This window comes from Melitaea cinxia, chromosome 14, assembly GCF_905220565.1.
Source record: "Melitaea cinxia chromosome 14, ilMelCinx1.1, whole genome shotgun sequence".
In the NCBI taxonomy this organism is placed as follows: domain Eukaryota; kingdom Metazoa; phylum Arthropoda; class Insecta; order Lepidoptera; family Nymphalidae; genus Melitaea; species Melitaea cinxia.
In genome coordinates this window covers 9938545-9963361 of record NC_059407.1, presented here as the reverse complement: position 1 = coordinate 9963361, position 24817 = coordinate 9938545, and the positions used below count along the sequence as shown (strand labels likewise).

At 36.4% G+C, this 24817-nt stretch overlaps 1 protein-coding gene across 1 annotated transcript; it reads right to left on the bottom strand.

Annotated features, from left to right (window-relative positions):
• Nucleotides 1-4324: 4324 nt before the first annotated feature.
• Nucleotides 4325-17102, bottom strand: LOC123659389 (SNF-related serine/threonine-protein kinase). Its single transcript, XM_045594604.1, has 9 exons — nucleotides 16896-17102; nucleotides 16302-16507; nucleotides 14718-15053; nucleotides 14356-14646; nucleotides 9084-9204; nucleotides 7329-7487; nucleotides 6113-6425; nucleotides 4762-4925; nucleotides 4325-4456 (listed from the first exon to the last, which is right to left on the bottom strand). Exons 1-9 carry the CDS (start codon nucleotides 17100-17102, stop codon nucleotides 4325-4327), a joined length of 1929 nt encoding a protein of 642 aa, XP_045450560.1.
• Between the last annotated feature and the right edge of the window lie 7715 nt (nucleotides 17103-24817).

Here is a 24817-nt window from a genome sequence, read left to right as displayed (position 1 = left end):
TGTATAGACCATTAACTTAATACATGGTATATACTGTGTATATTCTATGATTGCGTTTAGTGTATTTCGCTTCAGAATTATACATGTAAAACATATTACCTATATAATAACCGATTTAAAATCAATAAGGACTACTTTAGATATTTACTATATAAATATTTTTATGTTTTATATAAGTATAAAAATATTTAAAAATGTATTTTTATATAAATATACGGTGTTGCTAACTAACTATACAACACAGTGACCAATAAGGTGATTAAGTTATTTCAGGAAGTGGCAATTTGATAATGTAATTATAAAAATAAAATTGGAGCCATGTATTTTCAATATTTTAATTGCCAATAGAAATTCGTACCGAGCACATCTATAAACAAAACTTGGTAATAATACACAAGTTTATTGATTTAGTTTATAGGAGATGTAATTCAACAAGCGCATTTGCACAATGGACGGTCTGGGAAGTCTCACTCTGAGTATTTTTCATGTTCATACATAGTATTAATAAGAATATATAATTAAGAGATCTTAGGTTACAGCAAAACGTGGAACGGCTATAGGTATAAAGCGGAACTACGAAAACATAAGAATGCGTTAAACTAGGTTGTTAGAATTTTAACATTTTTTTTTTTTTTTTTAATATATCATGTCGATAAGTTTAGTCTATCTTGAGGAAAATAGTGGAATCGTCTAGAAATAGACATTCTATCTTAGTTTTCTATATGCCATAGGTGTACATCGAATAGAACAATGTTTCCCAAAGTGGGCGATAACGCCCCCTTGTGTGCGCTGCAGTGCTAAAGGAACGATTAGAGGTAAGAGACCTAGAAAAAAAATGGTGGCATTGTGTAGAGGCTTGGGGGGCGATTTGCCATTTAATCTATAAGAACTCTCGACTACAACTTGTGAACATCAACTAATATTCATTAAAAGATTACTCAAAGGGGGCACTATAAAATAAGTTTGGGAACCCCTGGAAGAGAATAACGATGCGATGTGCGCCAACGTGAAAGAAATGAAGTTTGTCTTCCTTGAGGTGTTGAGACGCTAAAATTAGCGTTTCACAAGTTATGTTTTTTCATCTTAAAAGTAAATGAGCAAACGATATTACAATAAATGGTTTTCATCAACGTTAAAGGATATATAACATTCTGTTGAGGACGTACAAATGTTTCAATCTCTATAATTTAACAAGCAAAACATTACGTATATTAAGCCACTTATTAATTTTACAAAATATTTTATTTATGCTTTTTATTATTCTACTAGCTGACTCGGCAAACGTTGTCTTGCCGCTAAACGCTATTTAAAAATAGGGGTTGGTGGTAAAAGGGTGAAAATTTAGGGTTGTATGTATTTCTCAACGCCAAATCATAATAAAATAAAAAATAAATAATTTATCTAAAAATTAAAAAAAAAAACTGGGTATGACTACCCTTAAGATTTAGGGGGATGAAAAATAGATGTTGTTCGATTCTCAGACCTACCCAATATTCACACAAAATTTCATGAGAATCGGTCAAGCCGTTTCGGAGGAGTTGTACTACAAACACCGCGACACGAAAATTGTATATATTAGATAAAAACGTGATTACAGAAAACTTATTTAATACAGACCACAATTTACTTAAAGAGATAACATATTAAAAAATATGGACTGAATCTTTACATGAATATTGCTAACATAAGTACCTACAACAATAAATTTGTTGCGAATGAGATTAAAAATAGTAAACAGAATTTTTACAAATAATTCGTAGCACACAATTAATAAAAATTTTATTCTACATCATTTACCACTATAAGCTTTAAGGAAAATAAGATTGGGGAAGGGGTCGAGCACGTTTTACGTTATCATGAGGTCTCAAAGCGCTATTACTTCCTAATTATGACAGAAACAAGTGAAATATTAAACGTAAAGACTTAGATTGCTATAAATACAAAAAATATTCGGCTATTATGTACATTACAGGTAGATTTTTTTTAAAGGTTAAATTTTTGTTATTTCTGACTCTAACTTAATTCCGGTGCTGCGGTAAGTGTACTCATGCTCCGTACTGCGACTATCACGCGTTATTTTCGAACAAATTTACGTAAAAACGATCTTTACTGCAAGATCAAAATACGATACGAACTGACCTTTAACGACTGACAAATAGACACTTTTAAACAAAATAACGCGGCAGACATAATATTCTAATAAAATTAGTAACATTGCGTGCTAGATATAGGTATAGAAATTCGAAAAATACCCAAAGCCGAATCGGAGCACCACACTGTCCACGTGGTCTTGGTCTGCCCTACCCCTAGTGTTTTTTTTTAAGCCGGAGGCGCGGAGGGAGGGCAGCCCTCGCCCACTCATGCTCCGTTCCGCAGCGGAGCCTCAGCCGCTCCTCTACGCATTCGTTCGCGCGCTTTCGCACGGCGGCGGGCGGAAGGGCTGCACTTCCCGCAGCGCCGGAGCCAAGCGTTACTCTAACCTTAAAGGTGGTAGGTTAATTTTTTCCGATTTAAAAATTGAACCTCAAAACTTCAACCACGATATCTCTGTAACAACGGGGTTTACACGAAAACAGTTGTCGGGGGGGTGAAAAACCCACACTAACCCCCCCCCCCCCCCCTTTCCTCCCAACCCCATAAATTTCTCGCCGGGATTGTACATAATTACCCAATATTCATTTAGTGCTTGTGCAGATTTTATAATGCAAATGCAAACAATAGATTATGAGTAAAATTGTAGATGGTGTCACAAAATTTATGACATCTAACGAAAATATAATAAAAGGCAAAAGTTTAGCCAAAAAAAAACGAATGCCTAAATGGAAATTTTTGTATTGGTTAGCGTTTTAAGTGTGAATGTGGGTTTATAATGTTTTTAGATTTATATAGAAATGCCTTGAAAATATATTTCTGTTGCTCGTTCAGACGAATAAGCTCATCGACTTTTGGGTTGTGTTGTTAACTTTACAAAATGTATGTATAATATCCACGAAATAAAAGTTTGGACTATTTTATTTTTATTTTTATTTTATTTTATGACTATGTTTGAGTTGATGGTAATAAATGATATTTTGTAGACACGAAAGTCTAAAAAGAAAAGATAAAAACCAACAAGAAGTAAAAATAAATAATGTGACAAGTTATCTTAGGGTAATATCGTTAATATGAATGCATTTTAATACAAATGTAATTAATAAAATAGTCAACTCGGTGAAGATCGATTTAGGTTCGAATCTTAGACCAATTTGTTTGTATTTCAAGTTTAAATGGCGCTTTGGTGAAGTTCATTGTGATTGAGTTAAATACAAAATATATAGTAATTTTTTGAGTTACAATATCTGTTTCGATGACTATATTTATAGTTTAAACTTAATGAAATGAAAAGAATTTGTTAAAATGAAATTAGTTTCTTTACGCTGTATTTTTGTTATAACATACTTTACAAGCTCTACAAATCTCTTAAATTTGAAGTAATTACTTTTAATTTTAAAGTTGCAAAAGTTCCTCGTATAACTACTCTAACAGGACTTGAAGGAAAACGTACTACGTACTCGTCGAATAAGGCACTGCGTAGATTTTATTTGACGGTTAAAAAAGCTTGCAATACTCTAACTAATTATAAAAAATTAAATTAAAAGATTTACGATCAAAACAAATTTATTAAGGATATAAGAATTAGTGATCTTGATTAAAGCAAAATAAATTGCATTCGAGATACATATTGGATTTTATATCTAATGGAGCCTGAAATTTGCATATATGTTGCTAGTTTTCTTATATTAATCTTAGTTTCGTGCAAAATTATTTAAAAAAATTCAGTTCTTCATTACTTCATCGTACCATGACTTCTTGAATGTCGTAAAAAAATTAGTAGTTTCTATAAACCGAATTGTAGAAACCCTGTTGACCTAAATATTTATTAATAAACGTTATAAATGCCTTTTACTCTTCGTGATAAAACAAGTCGAGGATAGAATGGCCCCGTGCACGTCAAGAAATCCACAACTACATCAATCATAATACGAAGCTTCAGCGATTTTTTAGTAAGTAGACAGACTTAGAAAAACTTTTTAAAAAAAAAAACTATTAGTACGATTATTTGGCGTTTCGAGGGGCAACTTTTCGTGAATTAGGAAAGAGAAGTCGGCAGACAATAGACATTCTCGACTACTACACTTAGGACATTTACATACACATTTATAAGTTTCATCACATAGAAGACGTCACTCGAACGTCACAGTAAGAGCCCGCAGTCCCGGGTCGCCCGGCAGCGGCCGGCTGCGCTCGGCTCGGCTCGGGCGCGCTCGGCTCGGCTCGGGCGCGCTCAGCACAAGCCGTGCAGGCGGCGCGCGGAGGGCGCGGGGCGCGCGGCGGCCAGCAGGCGCAGCAGCGGGCGGCCGCACAGCGCCACCAGCCCGCCCGCGCCCGCCCAGCGCGCCGCCTGCGCCTCCTCCACCTGCGGGCGGCACCGTCACACTACTGCGAACCTTCCCGCTCTCGAGCTTTGTTTATACTACCGGGGTGGCAAACGAGCGTACCGGCCCATCCGATGGTGAGCGGTTACCGTAGCCATAGACGCTTGCAACACCGGCAGCATCGCAAGCGGCGTTGTTACTCAATAAATTTCTATGTTATTCAGTAGGTTTGTATGTTTCGTGTTATTTACTATTTGTATTTGATATATTAATAATAATTAAATATTAAAACTTTAAATGAACCGTTTACATCGATGCCGTGGCTGGTAATAAGTAGCGCGCGTACCTCAGCGATGCGGTTGAGCGAGCGCGACTCCCTCAGGCGGCTCTCCTTGCGCGCGGCGCGGCGGCGGCGCCCGCCCGCGCTCCCCCCGCGCGCGTCCCCCGCCGCGCCGCCGCCGCCCGCCCCGCCGCCGCCGCCGCCGCTACTGCCGCCGGACGAGCTGCCACCTTCGTGTGAAATGGGTAAAGTTAATACAAACATAAAATACGCTATTATTATTACACACTATCACTTCACGTGACTCATTTAAGAGAAATTAAGGGGTTCTTCTTAGCCAAAATTTAACCTAATTTAGTGAACTCAATAAACACTGTAATTGTGTTCTGATTGTTGTCGTCAGCTTATTAAGTATTATGTCTTTATATACGACGTATGTTTGTTTGTATCTATTTATGTATGTATATATTTGTATAGTATATATATATATATATATATATATATATATATATATATTACAAGTACAATTCTTTAATGTACAGTGCAATAAAGTATTTATAAACAAAATAAATACATTTACATTTGTATTCATCATTCATCATTTCAGCCTATCACAGTCCACTGCAGGACATAGGCCTCCACAAGTTCGCGCCAAAAATAGCATGAACTCATGTGTGTTGCCCATAGTCACCACGCTGGGCAGGCGGGTTGGTGACCGCAGGGCTGGCTATGTCACACTCGCGTAAAAGCATTTCCCCGCGAAAAAAAAGTAAAGGTGTTCGCAAACTCCTCCATCGATCGAAAGCAAAAGATTTCAGATCCTATTTTTTACGGTTAGATCACACAATTTAGAATTGTTTTAGTAATATCGGATTTGATTTCTAAAAATATTGTGCTTTTTTTGAGGAAAATCTTGAGCCCATATATAGGAAACATTGTCCGTCTTTTTGTTCGAAGAGTTTTGTTACGAGATACTACTCCAAATCACCATTGTTATATTTCTATTAAATTGCAATTTCTTGTTTTAGTTCGGCTTATTAAGAAATTATTCTCCGATTGATTGAATTATAACGTATCGGCATTAATTCTAATATAGCCCTCGGCTCTCGGGACGAATATTTTTGTACAAATATTTTTTTCCTGTCTGGGTGTCCTTGTGGGTTTTCTCACAGTGTCTCGGAGAACACGTTAAGTTGTCGGTCCCGGTTTTTATCACACTCACCTAGTAGGTTAGGTTGTCACTCGTAGTAGAAAATATCCGACAACCCGCAGTGGAGCAGTGTGGTGGATTAAGATTTCAACCTTCTCCCGCACGGAAAAAGAGACCTATGCGCCGCAGTGGGATGTGAGAGGCCGAATCGAGCAATGAATCAATTCGGCGGTAATCGACGGTGCCAATGAGGCGGCGACACACTACCGTGGGCGGGCGCGGACGGCGGCGGGCGCGGCGCGGGGCGGCGCGCGGCCCGCTCCTGGCTGTCGCTGGAGTCGTCGTGCGAGTCGCGGCGCGCGCGCTCCACCGGCGCCGCCGCCTGCTCGCCGGCGCGCTTCTTCTTCTCGGAGTCATCGTCGGACAGGTCGGACGACGAGCACGAGCCGGCGCGCGCGCGCCGCCGCCGGCACTCCAGGCGCTGGCGGCGCGCGGGCGCGGGCGCGGGCGGGGCGCGCGGCACCGTCGCCGGCGGCTCCGCGGCCGCGGGCGCTATGTGAGCGTCTTCGTCGAGGTTCACCTGTCATAAGTTTTTATTGATGACTCTGGATGTTATATCGATGTGTACGTTTTACTGTACAAATAGTTCAATTTAATCCATTATAGAAAGTGCAAAAAACACTCGATTAATAAACTCGATTATTATTTACTATTTTATTAATGTATTATTTTAAGTACCTTAACGGTACTACTTAATGAGACTATACACCGATAAGGAACTTTATTATTTAACTGTCTGACTAAATTGTAATTGTAAATATCAAGTAGAAGCGCGTTTGTAGCGACACTGACACGAAGTTAACATTAAAGTATAGGGCAGTACACAGAGCAATGTGCTGTATGCAAGCAAACTGCTATGTGCATGTCTAAAATGCACATCGACAGCGTGTTTTAAAAACGTGATGTGCACGGGTTCTTAAGATCATCGAATCACACTTATGTAGTCACACTTATGTCAGCTTACGCTCAAAAACAAAATACTCGTACTCATATATACAGGAACGTTCCAATTTAGAAGGTAACTATCACTTGCGCCGGTAAGATCACATCTAAATTACACTGGTCTCAAGTAGTGTTGTGTTCCTGTGGTTAGTAAAGTGACCAAAGCTCCTGGCGGTTTTGGGGGTAGGGTCAACAATACGCTTGCAAAGCTTTTGGTTTTGCAGGCGTCTATAGGCTCACCAGGTGAGCCGCACGCTTGTTTGCCGAACTAGTTGTATATTATAATTATATACGACTAGGATATATGTAAAAATAAAAAAACACACTGCAAGCATCGCAAACGCGTTGTTGACTCTACCCCCAATCCGTACAGGAGCTCAGGTCACCTTAGTCACCACAGGAACACGACACTGCTTGAAAGCAGTACTATTTAGCAGCGATGTCATAGTCATAGTGGTATAAAACGGCACGTGGCACTGACCTTGACGAGATTGTCGGCGAGCTGCGCGGGGCGCGCGAGGTGCAGGCGGCCCTCGGAGCGCGAGCCGCGGCGCGCGTCCGCCGCGCGGGCGCCCGCCGCCGCGCCGGCGCCCTCCTCGTCGTCCTCCTCCTCGCGCACTATGCTGCACTTGCGCGAGCGCTACGGACGCGACACAGTCTCAGCTGCGGATTTAGAAGTCTAAAGGCCTTCGGGCAAGTGGAACCCTCCTCCCGCCCCAAATTATTTTCCAAATAAAATTAACAATTTTATTCACTAACTAGTGACCCGCCCTGGCTTCGCAAGGGCGCAATGCTGATACTAAGTATACTACAGAATGTCTTTATTTCTAGTATGAAGCTAGCTTATAGCATGGTTATTAACATAATAACAACAATCAAATATGCGTCGTTAGTTACACCTTGTTACAGAATGCGTTGAAGAAATAAAGCTTCACTGCTCGTTCCCCGTAGGTGATGATAGCGTGACAATTTGTAGCCTATATGTTGACCCGACTTCTTAATAATATTCATGCCAAATTTGAAGTAAATCCATGCGGTACTTTTTGAGTTTATCCCGGACATACATACAGACAAACAGACAAAAATTCTAAAAACTATATTTTTGGCTTCGGTATCGATTGTAGATCACACCCCAAGTATTCTTTTAAAAAAATATTCAATGTACAGTTTTGACTTTCCTACCATTTTATTATACAGTTTTATGATAACGCGTTTCTACGTATGACGTGTGATCTTTTTATAAAATCTACTAATTAGCCATAAGTCAGCCCATTGTATTTCATAATAATAATAATAATAATAATATCTTTATTCATGAAATCTGTTTAGAATATAATGAGTCTTCCCAATAAGTTATCGTAGATACTTGTTGTGGGAATGACTCGCAACTTCCCAAGTCTTTAACTAAAATTTCATAAAACGGTAACAATATGACACGATTTTATAAAAAACAGAATTTTGTTAGTAATTAAACTGCGCTTTATAAGTGAGTGAATGTGATCAAGAATGTGTTTGTGAGTGCGTGCGTGCTTGTGTGTGTGTGTGTGAAATATAATAATCTGTACCTATCTTAAAGCTTCGTTTGTTGCGTATTAATTGGGTACACGATGAAGTATAAAATAAATAATAAAGAATAGATGGAATGAAAGAAGAAGAATAGAAAGATATACCAAAAGTAGCGGGGTCACAAACGGTAAAATAACACGCTAGCGCTACAGACTTGGTGGTGATTTCTAGGCTTGATGTTCTGTAGTGTAATGTTTAATTATTTGAATATTTATAATAAATTTGTTGTAACTTGTACACCTATGCTGACGCTAGACCATTTCCTTTGCCCTAAGGTTGCCTGGAAGAGATCGCTTTTAAGCGATAAGGCCGCCCTTTGTACCTAATGAATATATTGTCAATATTTTTTCTTTCTTTGATATGTATCATTTCTGTTTTTGGTGTACAATAAAGTGTATTATTATTATTATTATTTTCTGTATTTTTTTTCTCAGCCTTTGGCTGGTTTGTCTACATTTACGGGTCAATACCAAGTAAATGCAGTGTGTGGTGTGTTAAAATTACGTGTTGTGTGGGATTTCGTGTTCGTCAATTTGCAAGAACTTTCTTAGGATTCGGCATGTATTTAAAATGGCGGCTTTTTGTAAGGTGATGTAAAGAGTTTGGTTGAATTCTAGTAGTTTGAGACTAATTATTATTATTATTAGTGATTCAAGGTGTTGGCAGTTACCGGCGGGACGTCCTGCGGCGTGCGCGGCGCGGCGGCCAGCTGCGGCGGCGCCAGCGAGCTGCGCGACGAGCGCGACACGCCCAGCGCCTCGGGCCGCCGCGCGCTCGGCCGCGCCTCTTGCCTGGCCACAGCCAACATTTGTTTGTTTACACGGCTAGGGCGGCGAGCAAGCGTCGACTCACCTCATGGCGAGCGATTACCGTAGCCCGTAAACGCCCTGCCGACCCTAGCATCGACCCTACCGAGGACCTCTGGCTACCTTACCCACCACAGGAACACGACACTTGCACAAAACATGAGAGCACTATTATTTAGTTGTGATCTTCTGTAAGGTGGAGAGGCACTACCCCAATGAAATAAAATAAAATGGAATTCGTCATAAGGTGAATTAAACGCACTTAACACGAAAGTCATAAAAATATCTACATTGATTAAAAATTACTATATCTAACATTAGATACATTTCAAACTTAGGTATTTCACAATATTTAGTGCACAGTAAATCATACAGTCTTGGTACATATTACGTACCTATCGACATATCGATAATCACGATTAATAAATTAATGTTCCTAGTGTTAACCAATAGGAAAAAACTCTAGGTACTATTTAAAAAATTTAATTCATTATCAAAACAAAAAAAAAAAAAAAAAAACTGTATGGCCAGCCATTTATCAGTTTCGAATGATTAAACTACATTATAGACGGTTCGTTTTTTTGTTAATAAGGAATTTAATATTTACTAATAAAATGAAAGTAATCAAAAATTTATTTAAAATTTTAAAAATGTTGATATCCGTTTGTAGTTAGTAAACAATTTTTTAATCAGATTTTGTTTATGAAATTAAGTATCTCCAGAGGCTTGATTTAAAACTAAAAGTGGATAGCTAGTTTTACTGAGCCCACTTGTTCATAAGTAGCAGGTTATAACAGTCAATATGCTACACATTTTTTGTCAGTTCATCATTATCATCATTACAGCCTATACAGTCCACTGCTGGACATAGGCCTCCAGAAGTTGACGCCAAAAATAACGTGAACTCGTGTGTTTTTTGTCAGTTAACATGCAGTAAAAACAAACTCTACAATAAATAACATCGATTTTTTTATTTAAATTCCTAACCTTTCCCTCTAAAGTTCATTTATATACCCCGCTGTAAATTCAAAACAAATATATAGATAGATCTATCTGGAATCCAGATAGCCTAGATAATAACGGATAAAAATTGTATGAAAATTTTGCGATCCCTGTTTCAAACACACAATAGTTTACAATAACTTCCCATGCAATAATCGTTTTTTATTTGGATCTTTCAGCAGGGTATATACAATTAAGTAAGATAGAGTATACATATAATATATATTATAGATTTCAGTCGTACACATTTAAATTCACTGTCTTATTGGTACCATACCCCTTCCAAAAACATTTCTTTAATTAGCTCTATCAAAATTTGTGTCTGTAAAATCGGTACACCCAGTAAAAAGTTATTGCGGATTTTCGAGAGTATCCCTCGATTTCTCTGGGATTCCATCATTAGATCCTGGTTTCCTTATCATGGTACCAAACTAGGGATATCCCCTTTCTAACAAAAAAAGAATTATCAAAATCGGTACATCCAGTAGAAAGTTATGCGGTATAATACAACGGAGGTCGACGAAAAAAGCGTCAAGTAAAAACGCATTATTAGATATAACTCGAAAAGTAGTTGTTAGATCTCAAATAAATTTAAATGGGACCAATTGGCACACACCACCTTTCGATTAAAACAAAATTTGTCGAAATCGGTTTACCCGGTCAAAAGTTCTGATGTAACATACATAAAAAAAAAAAAAAAAAAAAAAAAAAAAAAACAGTCGAATTGAGAACCTCCTCCTTTTTTGGAAGTCGGTTAATTATTTGCTGATAAATGATTAAGTGACAAATTGACAATGTTCACAGACGTTTATATAGAATAATGTAAAAAAAGGTTTGTACAATACATACAACACATTAAAGTCTATTTTCACTCTTAACCTACTTAATATTAAAAATTATGTATGTTATCTTTTGTAGAATGTAATGTAACTTTATAATCTATAATGTAACTTTGAACTCTGAACAACTCGTGGCAAACTAATGAAAAGTAAAAATTGTAGAATTCTTGGGAGGCAAATCTCTTCTCCTTAATACAGATAGCTCAGCTACCTAGCTAGGAGAAGTAGAGATCAAAATAGTAATTGCTTTCAAATTAAACCTAGAAACTGATTGTTCCTTTTTTGTCACTTGTTACTTATATGTTATATGTTGTGTAAATACGGAAATAAAAATATTTAAAATAAAAATAAAATTTAAATTTTTTTGGAACTGTCTTATTTAGTAAACAAATCCCTGTCAATACGTAATTCTCGTTTTTTCCGCAACTCCATTTACTATTTATTTCACTAACAAGAAATATCAATTTATCATTTTAAACATAAAAACTATTAAAATACGAATTTCTAGAGTACAGATAATTAATATTTTTGAATATGACATTTCAATATCTTTTTTTACAAGGCAAATGGGGTTTTCTCCCCGTTTATAACTTCTTTATGCACTTTCATTGAAACTAACAATATAAAACTATAACGGGATGAAGATATCTAACAAAAGTTAACTATTTCAAGTATATATTTACTATTGTATTTTTATATATCTTTGTGTTTTTGTCTTAGGCAAGTTAACTTTTCTTTCACGCAAACTTGTGCGGGAATTGGACTCGAACTTGTACTCTCACTATAACTCCAAATAAAGCAAAGTTTAAATACTCTGACATTGGCAAATCCACAAGGGAGCCATTTCAAGAAGAATAATAATAAGGCAAACAGAGATATGGTCATAATATTTATAGAGGTAAATGAGTATAAGTGAAAGAACAGCATCAGCGATAAAATAGGCGGAAAACGAATCATAATTTGTTAATGAGTTATAAAACAATGTTACTGTAAAGCGATTTGTTATGTTTTATATATTGGTTTTTTTCCTGTTTATTTAAATCATCACATTACAAATGTCAATCTTTTATAGTAAAGTGTTTATTGTAAAGGTTTTATGAATATTTCTGAATATCAATTTCACCCTGAACATTTTTAACGCTATCCCATATAATATAAAAGTAGTACATAGCACTGGCATAAAAGTTTACTGTAGTTTACAGGAAAATTTTGTGGGACTTTAGGATGAGACTTGATCATTTCAGTCTATTACAGTCCACTGCTGCACAAAGGCCTCCACAATTTCGCGCCAAAAATGCAATGAACTAATGTTTTTTGCCCATAGTCACCACGCTGGGCAGGCGGGTTGGTGACCGCAGGGCTGGCTTTGTCGCACCGAAGACGCTGCTGCCCTTCTTCGATCTGTGTATTTCAAAGCAGTTGGATGGTTATCCCGCCATCGGTCGGCTTTTTAAGTTCCAAGGTGGTAGTGGAACTGTGTTATCCCTTAGTCGCCTCTTACGACACCCACGGGAAGAGAGAGGGTGGCTATATTCTTAACTAGCGACCCGCTCAGGCTTCGCAAGGGTATAAAATATAATTATAGCCTGTGTCATTCACTGAAAAAATGATTTAAATCGATCCAGTAGTTTTGATTTATTCATTACTGCCCATGGCCCGCACGCGTTAACTTAGAGTAAAAGCCGGCCGGAACCGCCGCAAACGCTACGTACCGCGATTTTTTAAATCTGTAATATCTTCGAAAATATTCATTTAAATCATATGCTGTAAAGGGCCATATAGATCTATATTAAATATAAAATATATTTTAGGTATTTAATTGGATAAGGATTAATGCTGTATTGGTTAAAATCGATTCGAAAATTAGCCATTATTTGTCGTAAAAAGTAAATGACAAAAAAATGTTATTCTGGGATATCCATAAGAGATAGGTATATACCATCGCGGAGTTTTCTGTAGACCTTTTCAATGTGTACAATACTTAGTACATTATTTTGATAAATCTCGTAGTGTTCAGGCTGCGTTTGCAATGTAAGCGGAAAAAAATTATTATTTACGACATAACATTAAAAAACTCAAAAATAACAGTATTTCTCCACTATTTGATAGATGTTATTATACATATAAACCTTCCTCTTGAATCAATCTATCTATTAAAAAGAACCGCATCAAAATCCGTTGCATAGTTTTAAAGATTTAAGCATACATACATGTGCAGGGACAGAGAAAGCGACTTTGTTTTATACTATGTAGTGATGCCGTAACCACGCAGCAATGAGACTTAGGATTACCCAATGAGAGCTTTGTGAAAAACAATGTTAATAATGCTATTGTTTAAATGCTAGAGAGTGTGCAGCCGGTGCAAGATTTCTTAGTCATAATAAATACAAATAATGTAACAAATTTTAAACTTTTTTTTAAGTACAGACCACCCTAGTGTTTTAAAAAATTTTTTATTTGTGACGCTTTTTTTACCGCTCATTTTATAGAAACGAAATATAAATTTGTTGTCTTTTATAACGAAGCTCGATTAATTTCTGTTTTTTTTTCATAATTCTGTACCTACTAATTCTTAGCAAAAATATTCAATATATTATCAGGTTTTGAAATAATTTTAGCAATATGGTCTCGTTAAATATTTGAACATAAGATAAATTTTACTTTCGTCTATGGCTTATTAATATTGTTCATTCATTTGCTCTTTGTGTCACTTTACTATACTTACAGTATTACTCTATTGTGATTGGTCGAAAATACGCCATATTTGTTTACTAAATAAGACTGTTCCAAAAAAATAGAATATACATAGGAATTGATTATTGTATACTTAATGCAAATTTAAATTAGTTCATTATAATACTGAAACTTACAATAGTCTAAAACCAATAATCATTTTATAACTATTATGAATAGTATATACAAATTACGAATAAACTATGAATATAGATAGACTAGCTGACTCGGCAAACGTTGTCTTGTCGCTAAACGCTATTTAAAAATAGGGGTTGGTGGTAGAAGGGTGAAAATTTAGTGTTGTATGTATTTTTCAACGCCAAATCATAATAAAAAAAATTATCTAAAATTTAAAAAAAAATTTTGGGGTGGCTACCCTTAACATTTAGGGAGATGATAAATATATATTCTTCGATTCTCAGACCTACTTGATATGCACACTAAATTTCATGAGAATCGGTCAAGCCGTTTCGGAGGAGTTTAACTACAAACACCGTGAGACAAGAATGTTATATATTAGATTACGAATAGTCTTTTTTTTATAGTTGACGTCAAATGTTACCTTTTCGACCTGAGTTTTCTTTCTGCTAATAAGTAATAAGTAGCAGTTATATGGTTATATTCATTTTTTTCTAATTCTTCTAGAATGTGTTCCTTGGTGCCCATAGCACCATTCACCATTCTTTGTAAGATGGCAGCACGATCATCTTCTGATAAATCTTGTTTAGCTACTAATGGAGTATCAAAATCTTCAACTGTTACACCCTCACCAGCAGTTACCCACGGGTCAGTTGCTATTTCAGATAACGTAGCACGTTTTTCAGGTTCTCTAACAAGCATTCTTCCAATGAGCCTGTAAAGAATTTTAATAAAATTAAGTTGAAAGCAAACTTAGGTAAAATAAAGAAACTTCAACACAGATACCTTTTGCATGAGTTTGAAACATGGGGTGGCATGATATATTTACAGTCCATTATCATTGTCAAAGTCTCACTATCGTTTGCTTCTTGAAAAGGAGCTTGTCCGCACACCAACATATACAAAATGACACCCAGAGACCACACATCAACAGCTGGTGCATCATATGAATCACCTAATAAAATTTCAGGTGCGGAGTACGCTAGTGACCCACAAGAGGTCTCAAGTTTTTGTCCTGGACAAAATTTATTACTAAAACCAAAATCAGTCAATTTCACTACACCTAATTTTTCAAAAAACACCACATTTTCAGGTTTTAAATCACGGTGAACTACGTGCAACCTATAAAAGAAAAGAAAATTATTAAAATATTATTTATTTATTTACACTTTCGCACACTAATACAAGGTTTTAACAGTATTACAAATGATATCATCATTACAGCCTATACAGTCCACTGCTGGACATAGGCCTCCACAAGTTTACGCCAAAAATAACGTGAACTCATGTGTTTTGCCCATAGTCACCACGCTGGGCAGGCGAGTTGGTGACCGCAGTACTGGCTTTGTCGCACCGAAGACGCTGCTACCCGTCTTCGGCCTGTGTATTTCAAAGCCAGCAGTTGGATGGTTATCCCGCCATCGGTCGGCTTCTTAAGTTCCAAGGTGGTTGTGGAACCTTGTTATCCCTTAGTCGCCTCTTACGACACCCACGGGAAGAGAGGGGGTGGCTAAATTCTTTAGTGCCGTAGCCACACAGCATATATATATATACATATACCAACATATAGTCATATACATATATAACTATAAAAAATTTGATAAATTGTAAATGAAAGACAAAACATCATAGCATAAAGTACGCATTATATCACTACATAGTATAAAACAAAGTCACTTTCTCTGTCCCTATGTCCCTATGTATGCTTAAATCTTTAAAATTACGCAACGGATTTTGATGTGGTTTTTTTTTAAATAGATAGAGTGATTAAAGAGGAAGGTTTATATGTATTATAAAATCCTTTAAAAAGTTGAGAAATACTGTTATTTTTGAAGTTTCTAATGTGATGTCGTAATCGTCGATAGTTACATTTTTTCCGCTTACATTGCAAACGCAGCCTGAACCCTACGAGATTTATCAAAATAATGTACTCTGCTATGGTATATGTCTATCTCTTATGGATATCCCACAATAACATTTTTTTGTCATTTATTTTTTACGACAAATAATTAATTACGATATATATATTTTACGATAAATAATTTCGAACGATTTTAACCAATACAGAATTAATCCTAATCTAATTAAATACCTTAAATACATTGCTGATTTAATATAGATCTATATGGCTCTTACAGCATATGATTTAAATTAATATTTTCGAAGACATTACAGATTTAAAAATTGCGGGACGTAGTATTTGCGGTGGTTCCGGCCGGCAGGGGCGGCGAGAGCGTGCCTATAAATATCATATAATAATTTTTTCAGTGAATGACATAGGCTATATATTTTATACCCATGCGAAGCTGGAGCGGGCCGCTAGTGTTATAATAATTACTGGTTGTATTTATTTTGAATGATATATATTACCTGTGACAATATGAAATAGCACGAACAATTTGACGAAAGTAATCACGAGCAAGAGATTCTGAGAGACCTGATTCATGTCTCATAATATAATCATACAAATCACCTCCATCACCTAATTCTAGTATTAAATATAGTTTTGTTTGTGTGTCAATAACTTCATAAAGTCGCACTACATTTGGATGTTGAACTAGCTTCATGCACCGGACCTAGAAGAATATAACAAAACAGTTTTAGTAGAGATACCCATTATACACTTTTGATTACCAGCAATATCTTTATACTACCCTTGTTAATATTTCACTACTTAACTTTTTATTTATCATTTCATAACATATTAATATGGCAGAAAAACACGTAATTTAAATTAGCAAAAAACACAAGTAAATGACATTACTATTTGATAAAAGCTTTACAATAACTATCACAATTATGAAAGGATTGGTTTGTTTCCATACTAAATTACATCAATAAGAAATGACACTATTTGAGCAAAACCAAGATACTTACGTAGAATTTGCATTTACCATTCCTAAAAGTTAGTGTTTAACTGCTTGAGGTCATTTTATAAATTAAATAAACTAAAATAGAACTCACTTCTTGGAACAAATGTGACTTTGAGACGTCATCTAGTTTACTCTTATCAATAACTTTCACTGCAACCTTTTCTCCAGTGAATACATGCCTCGCCAATTTAACGACAGCGAAATGTCCCGAGCCCAGGGTGTCAAGGAGGTCATATAAACCTGCTATTTTAGCGTCATAGGCCCCTCCTACACCACCACTGACACCACAATTATTCATGTTTTTGTTACCTTAAAAAGTCCATTTATCACTACACTATAATATACATTCTAGATACCTAGTTTTTACTATAATAATCAATTCCAGATTTTTCTACATATGCTAATAACAATAAATACACAAATAGTTCATGTCCTGAGATGGTGACCTACATGATAATTCTGAATGAACATGAATTCAGAAAGTATTCAAAAAATATTCTAGAGCTTTTAATGCTATTATTACGAACTTCGAATAATTAAATACCGCTATACTTATACTTACGAGGATAAATTTGTAAATTGAAAATCGTACATACAATCCCAACAATGATTTCCAAAATAGTCAACTGGTGTCATTGATATTAACACAATTATTCAGTATTTTTAAAATAGTTATTTTTATGTAGTGCGGTTGTCAATTTAGTATTGTTTAGCTACAAATTTTTTACCATTGAACACAAAATAAATGTATCAAGATCTTCAATTTCGCCATTTCTTATACATTTTTCGTTTAGGAACTGATAAGTTATTATGATGTCTTGTTAATTTATAAAATAAAATAGGTGTAAATAATATTTTTACAGAAGAATGAATTTGAAATTAGAATAAGGCATATTAGCGAGGAAGAGAATATTAATAACGATATTTTTTAACTTTTCACAGAGAAATTCAATATAATTTCTAAACTATTGCAGTAACGTCAAGATGAACAATAATGACAATAAAGCTCCTTAGGGCAAGGAAGTTATACCCAGTATAAGTTCCATGCCTTAGTGCTCCCGCACACATACAATTAAGTTGGCCGACTACCGAAAAATTAAATTGCGTAGGTACGTGTGCGTACGTTTAGTGCTCCCGCACACATACAATTAAGTTGGCCGAACGCCGTTACGACTAAATCGCAGAGTATACTAATAGGTATAGTGACTTAAGGAAGCCCGCACATCTTCTCCAACTAAGTTGTCCAACTAATTAATTGGATACCGATCGTATCAGAATCGAAATTCACTTCCGATCGACGTACAATTAAAAAGTTGCCCAACTGTTCATTAGCACGGTTACCTTATACAAGCTCGCTGACTATCTCCAACTTAGTTGATCAGTCGCACCCGTGCGCGTGATTTCCCTACGCTCGGATCTTCGTCGACGGGTACGACGTCTGCGTCCTGATCAGTTGTTGCAAACGAAAAAGTAATAATAATAATAATAATAATAATAATAATAATAATAATAATAATAATAATTGTTTATTTGCAAGAACATGGTGTTGCAGTTGTACAGGATTAACATTTGTATAGTCCAAACATGTTCTACCTTACTACTAAAACAACTACTCAAAAATAAAAGAAGGAGGAGACGGTGGTGGGTTACAAATTTAATGCAACGAAGGACACTGGATAATGTAGGTGAAACATATCTGGAATTTTGGTATGCTTCTATCATTAATAAACATTTTTCTTTAGACCAATCCATAATTTAATCGATTAGTTAAGTATACAATCGCTATTACACAAGAGCACTTTGAAGAGCCCGCTCGGGGGCGCAATCACGTACGAACCTCTTTGGTCTGAACACACAAGAAAGCTCTAAACAACTGTTCGCGTCGCGCGCTCTAGCACCGTTTACATACATTCCATAGAATCTTTGCGAAGGCACTAAGAACAACGAAAGAATGCTCTACGTCTGTTTACACTAAAATAATTTGATATCCCACCAAAAACATTTTCATGTAAAATGTTGCCAAGACGAAATCATATGGCTCGCACTGTCAAAAATTTATCAGATCTCATGTAGAGCCAAGCTTCTAACTCTACACGCCGTAACTCTACAAGCCCTAACTTCACAAACCCTACACCTTAGTCGAAATATGTGGCTTGGCCGTTTCGTTACTACCGACTGCCGATGTTGTAGATGATGACTTTCCTGTCTCATTTATATGACATGAAAATGTTTTTGGTGGGATTTCACTTCTTTTTGTAAGTTGCTTATGACAATATTATAGCTGCATTTTACCTCCGACACATTTTATACCATAAATATCACCCAATCTTCACCATATTCGGTTTAAGCACGCTGTTTTTGATTTTATGTTGAACTGATATGCAAACGGTGACCTCCGCCAAAACTTAAATACCAAAATTACAAAATCTAAATTTTCGACATAAACTAATAACCGATTTTTATTTTTTATGTATTTTATTATTATTATTTATAACAAGGAGTAACAAGGAAGCCCTATATCAATTTTCAGACCTCTAGCATCAAAATTTGCGGAAGTCTCATACAAACTTCCATCCCCTAGTTTAAGGGGTTGGGGGGTAAAAGTTCCAAGTTTTAGAATGTTTTTGTTGTTTGTGTACTAACACTAGCTTACATACCAAATTTCAGCTTTCTGGGACTTCAGGAAGTACTCTAAGAATTTTGATGATCATCAGTGAGTGACGAAATCGGGGTTTTTTAGATATCATTAAAATCTAAAGTATAAGAGCTATGCAATTGAAACTTTATGTGTTTTATAAGTCCACTATTGACATCATATCCCGAGAATTTTGTTTATCTGGTATAATCCAAACCCAAGTTATGAGGGTTCAAAAAAAACGACGAAGCGCTTCGAGAAAAGATAGGTAGTGCTTTTCGTTTTTTTTTTTTTTTTGGCTCGTCTTGGCGGGAGCACTACCGTGCCCCTAGATATTGATGACTCTGAAAGGATGGATTTAACATTGTTAATTTTCAAAGTTGATAAATCTAAGCTTCATTTCACTACTATGAATAAGGTGAACCATATCTTGATTACGTTGTACATGAGGCAAAAAAAAACTTACGGGACAAAAACAGTGTAGCGATAGTGTTGGTTTGGTGCTCTCGACTAATTTCCTTCTATTGTTCGCCAACACTTTACCCAAGTTAGTGGTATTGATATGATCTGAACAAATAACACTATTTTTTGTGGGCATCCAGGTTAGTCTGTTATTACAACTTTTTTTCCATGTATCCCTTAAATTTGGATTTTTAGAAAACCTGCCAAATTTTTATATAAAACATTATTGATAGGTCGAAGTTCATATTAAGTAATTCTAGTAAAATGTGTTAATACTCATAATACGTGTATTATATTTAATTTAATGCAATTTTATTATATAACTATGTTTATTAAAAAAAGCTAGTAATATAATATTTTAAATAAATCAAAATCTCAAAAATGGCTGTCTCCTGTTTTGCCTTTGCCTTTTTTATCGATAACTATCTACGAACAAACCGGTAACAACACTATCGCTCGGCGACAGTGACTTCTCGGAAATAGACTCCGATCAGTCGCTCGACCGATCCGCATATTGTATGAGGGTGAGCGGCCTGTGTTGGTAAACAAATCGCGTCAACACGACCGATAATGTTTGTAATTTTTAAGTTTAAAGAAGGTTTAAAAGAAGTATACAAGTAATAATGTGATTGAAAAATACTTTAAGGCGCACTACTTTCTTCTGTAGTTCAGTGAGGCCGGTTTTCACATTTTCAACATCCAATCCTAACCCGGTAACTCGTTCTTCCACTACGTCGACATCTTTTCGAAGCTTAGTCACCACGTCGCTAACATCTTTTATAGCCCAAAGCGTTTTTTCTTGGAGCTCTTTTTGTTGCTCTTGTGATTCTTGCAATTTGAAACTTGTTTGCTCTTGTGATTCTTGCAAAGCACTACGAATTTCAGCCCTTTGCAGCTCCATTAATTTAATTAAACTTCCTAATTGAAGAGCCACTTGAGGGTCTGTAGATGTTACGGTGTCACTGGTGGGCGTGGTAAGGTGGACGGGTCCGGTGGGCGGAGCCTGAGCCTGAGTGGGCGGGGCCTGACTCTGAGTGGGCGGGCCTGAGCCCGAGTGGGCGGGGCCTGTGTCCAAGTGGGCGGAGCCTGACTCTGAGTGGGCGGGGCCTGAGCCCGAGTGGGCGGGCCTGATGGGCGTGGTCAGTGGGCGGGGCTTGGTCCACGGTGGGCGGAGCTTGGTCCCCAGTAGGTGTGGCCTCCGCAGCTCGTTGCGCCCTTGTCCTGACGCCCTTGACGTCCTTTAAGTCTTCTCTCGGAGTCAATAGCATCTCCAAATCTCACTTCCGACACCAGTTGTTACGTGTTAGGGTTCGAAGGATTTGGAGAGAAAGACCTGCTGACTCTTTTCAAGACTTTATTCACAAGCACTAGGTCCAACACAAAGCACTAGGTTCAAATACTAAGCACTAACAATGTCCTATGTCGTAGCCAATGATCACTAGTTTTCACTTTTGAAGTCGCTTCGAAGATCGCTCAAACTGAACTGCTCTCGCTCGCCTCGCTGCGGCTATTTATATCGGCCGAGACGAGGCCCAGACCATTCTGGAAAATTCGCGCATGTACCCGGTTTTCGAGACTATACTTCTATATAGTTCCACAGTTGTTCCTCTAACGCCATCTAGTATTGAGTAGAGAGTTTAATGCGGTCTCTGTCTTTGCGTGGTTTCAATGGTTGCCGCTAGATGGCGCTAGTTTCTTTGTGTGTCCTTAACAGTGTGAAAGGTAACGCCGTGTTTTAGTAAATTTGACGTGGCAGATCTTTTTTTGCAGCAAAAAACAGAACAATTTGGCATTTTTTGAAGGACGTTGATTCAGTCGCGCAACTAGATTTAGTCTAGTGATCAGTGCGGCTGCAACTAGTTTAATTGTATGCATATGGCCATTTGGCCTTATACCTTGACAGAGGGGAACGCCTGTACATGGCTACTCCCCTCCGTGTTGCTCTTTGCCAGAGAAGAGTGCTGAGTGTTTTGTATAAGCTTCTTGGCTGAGTTGCTGACCACAGATTAAGTATTTGTTACTACGTATAGGTATAATAAGTGCTGACTAGCTAGCCATTAGTGATGTTCCGGATATCCGTATCCGCGGATATCCTCGAGAAAAATGGGGTCCATATCCGTATCCGTATCCGTCACTTTTCTTACGGATATTTTATTAATTTTCAAATTCAGTTGACATGGTAAAATGCTGCGTAATAACTTAGATTATGTTATTAAGTAGTTGAAACGTAACGAATCTAGATGGCGTGAACAAAAACGTAACGAGGTCATTCGTTCAGTAGATTTTACTCCTCATATTTTTTTCATACCTGGGGCCTTATTTATTTATTTATTTATTTATTTATTTATTCAGAAAACCAACAGCTTCTTATATACTATTCATATCATAAAGCATATTACAAAAAATCAAGCCAATAACAGGTTTCCCTAAAGTTAACAAATTGTGGAGATATCGTTGACAAAAAAGAAAACAACAGTCACAATCAGTACATTCTGATACACAAAAAATGCTTATAAGAGATGCAGTTAACTTACACTTAACAATATACATATATAAATACATAGTAAAAAAGGCATATATAAAGAGAGCTACACATCATACATATACAGATACATAATATATACTTATAGTTTATACATTGTTACGGTGACTCAGATAGTATTTTTATTATATTGGTTTTAAATATCCTTTTAGACTTTGTGAAGATGTCGACGTTTTTAAATAATGTGTTATACGTATGAGGGAGTCTCAGTAACAGCGAGTTTTTTAAATAATTCGAAAAATGTTGAGGAACTTCTAACATAGATGTATTACGGGTACGATATTTAGGAACTCGGAAACCTATTTTAGATACTAGGTGTGGGCAATCAAGCTTACTATTTATTATGTCATAGAGCAGACCCATATCCAAAAGAATACGTCTCTGCTCCAACGAAAGCATTTCATGTTCCGCGCAACCATCTTCATAACTCTCACAAAATTTACGACACCGAAAGTTTAAATGTTTTATGAATTTTTTTTGTATATGTTCTAGGCGGTTAAGATAAATGCGGTATTGAGGTGACCATATAGGGCTAGCATACTCTAAAATGCTCCGTACATAAGCAAAATAAACACACTTAATAGCTGATATATTTGTAAACGGTTTACACACGCGAAGAACAAATCCCAGGTTTTTATATGCTTTCATTACTATATTTTCTATATGATCTGATAGTATCATTTTTTGATCAAAGTAGACCCCCAAATCTCTCAAACTTTGTTTCCTGTTAATTTGTTCGCCATTAAAATGATAGCTATATAGAATAGGCTTTTGTTTCCGCGTAAATGAGATGCATTCACACTTGCCAGCATTGAGTGTTATATTATTATCTTTACAAAAGTTATATAAATTATTAAGGTCGCATTGCAACGATAAACAATCCTGTATGGTATTGATTACATAAAAAATCTTTTTGTCATCAGCGTACATAAGATAGTTACAATGCTTCAAACTTGAACCAATATCAAACAAATATGCATTGTAGAATAGTGGTCCTAAATGTGAGCCCTGCGGAACACCTGTTGGAATTTTGACGTAATTTGAGCGATATCCAGCCATGACTACCGCCTGAGAACGATTAGTCAAATATGACTTTACCCACCGAAGTAAGTCCCCGTGGATACCCAAAATTTGTAATTTATGTAACAGGATCACGTGATCCACACGATCAAAAGCCTTCTCAAAATCAGTGAAGATCACGTCAACCTGTCCCCCCCTGTCCATTTTTTCTAAAACAAAGCTTGAAAGACATGCTAAATTAGTAGTAGTGGAACGTCCTACCATAAAACCATGCTGCTCTAAGGGAATCGATTGAGACAGCGTACCATAGATAGAATTATACACGATTTTTTCGAGTAATTTTGCTGCAGTATTCAGAATCGAAATTCCTCTGTAGTTTTTAATATCCATACGCGATCCCTTTTTAAGTACAGGTACTATATGAGCGCATTTCCATACGTTTGGGACAATACCCTCACGAAGAGAACGATTAAAAAGTATAGTTAACGGGAGAGCTAGTGATTTAGCACATCGTGACCAAAATACCGCAGGCAAGCCATCACTGCCAGCTCCCTTATTTATGTTTAAAGATTTTAGCATTTTTTTAGTAGTAATTAATGATGTTTGAGCACGAGAGACAATGTTATTAATACATAAGGGGTTCTCAGATGGGAGTAGATGTTTTTAGAAGGCTTACCAAATACATTCTGAAAAAACCTACTAAATGCGTTACATATGTCCTGACCAGCCGTATATTCTACACCTTCCAAATTAAAATTCTTAGGATAAGCTGAACCACCCCTCGTAGCTTTTACAAAAGTCCAAAACGTTTTAGGATTATTTTTAATGTTAATTTCGCAATTCGACGTAAAGTTCTTAAAGCAATCTTTTTGTACGCGCCGTTCTCTTGATCTTAATAAAGAAAATTCATCGTAATCCAACCTATTTCCATATTTTTTCCACCGTGAATGAGCTTTTGTCTTGTCTTTAATTATAGTTCAGTCAGTTCAGTTCTTGTCTTTCATTATAGTTTAGTTTCAGTGTGTCAGTGTCAAATTCAGATCTATGTTTTCCTCCGTATATTTAAATCTATTTTACGAGTTTAAAGTTATTAAAGTTTTTGAGTTTATTTATAACTCTTTAATAAGCACTTAAGAAATTGAAAACTAGTGCCAGTGCTACTTATTAACGACGTTATTAAGGTGAAAAATAACATAAAACTTATTGTGTTTACAACAAATTATAATATTTTTAGAACCTACCCTCAAAGACAAATGACAGTGTATTGAGCATTTATTAGTGTAGTAAAATAACTGTGAGCATTTATTAGTGTAGTAAAACAACTGTGAGCCTTTGTCGCTGTGAAAGTTTAGCC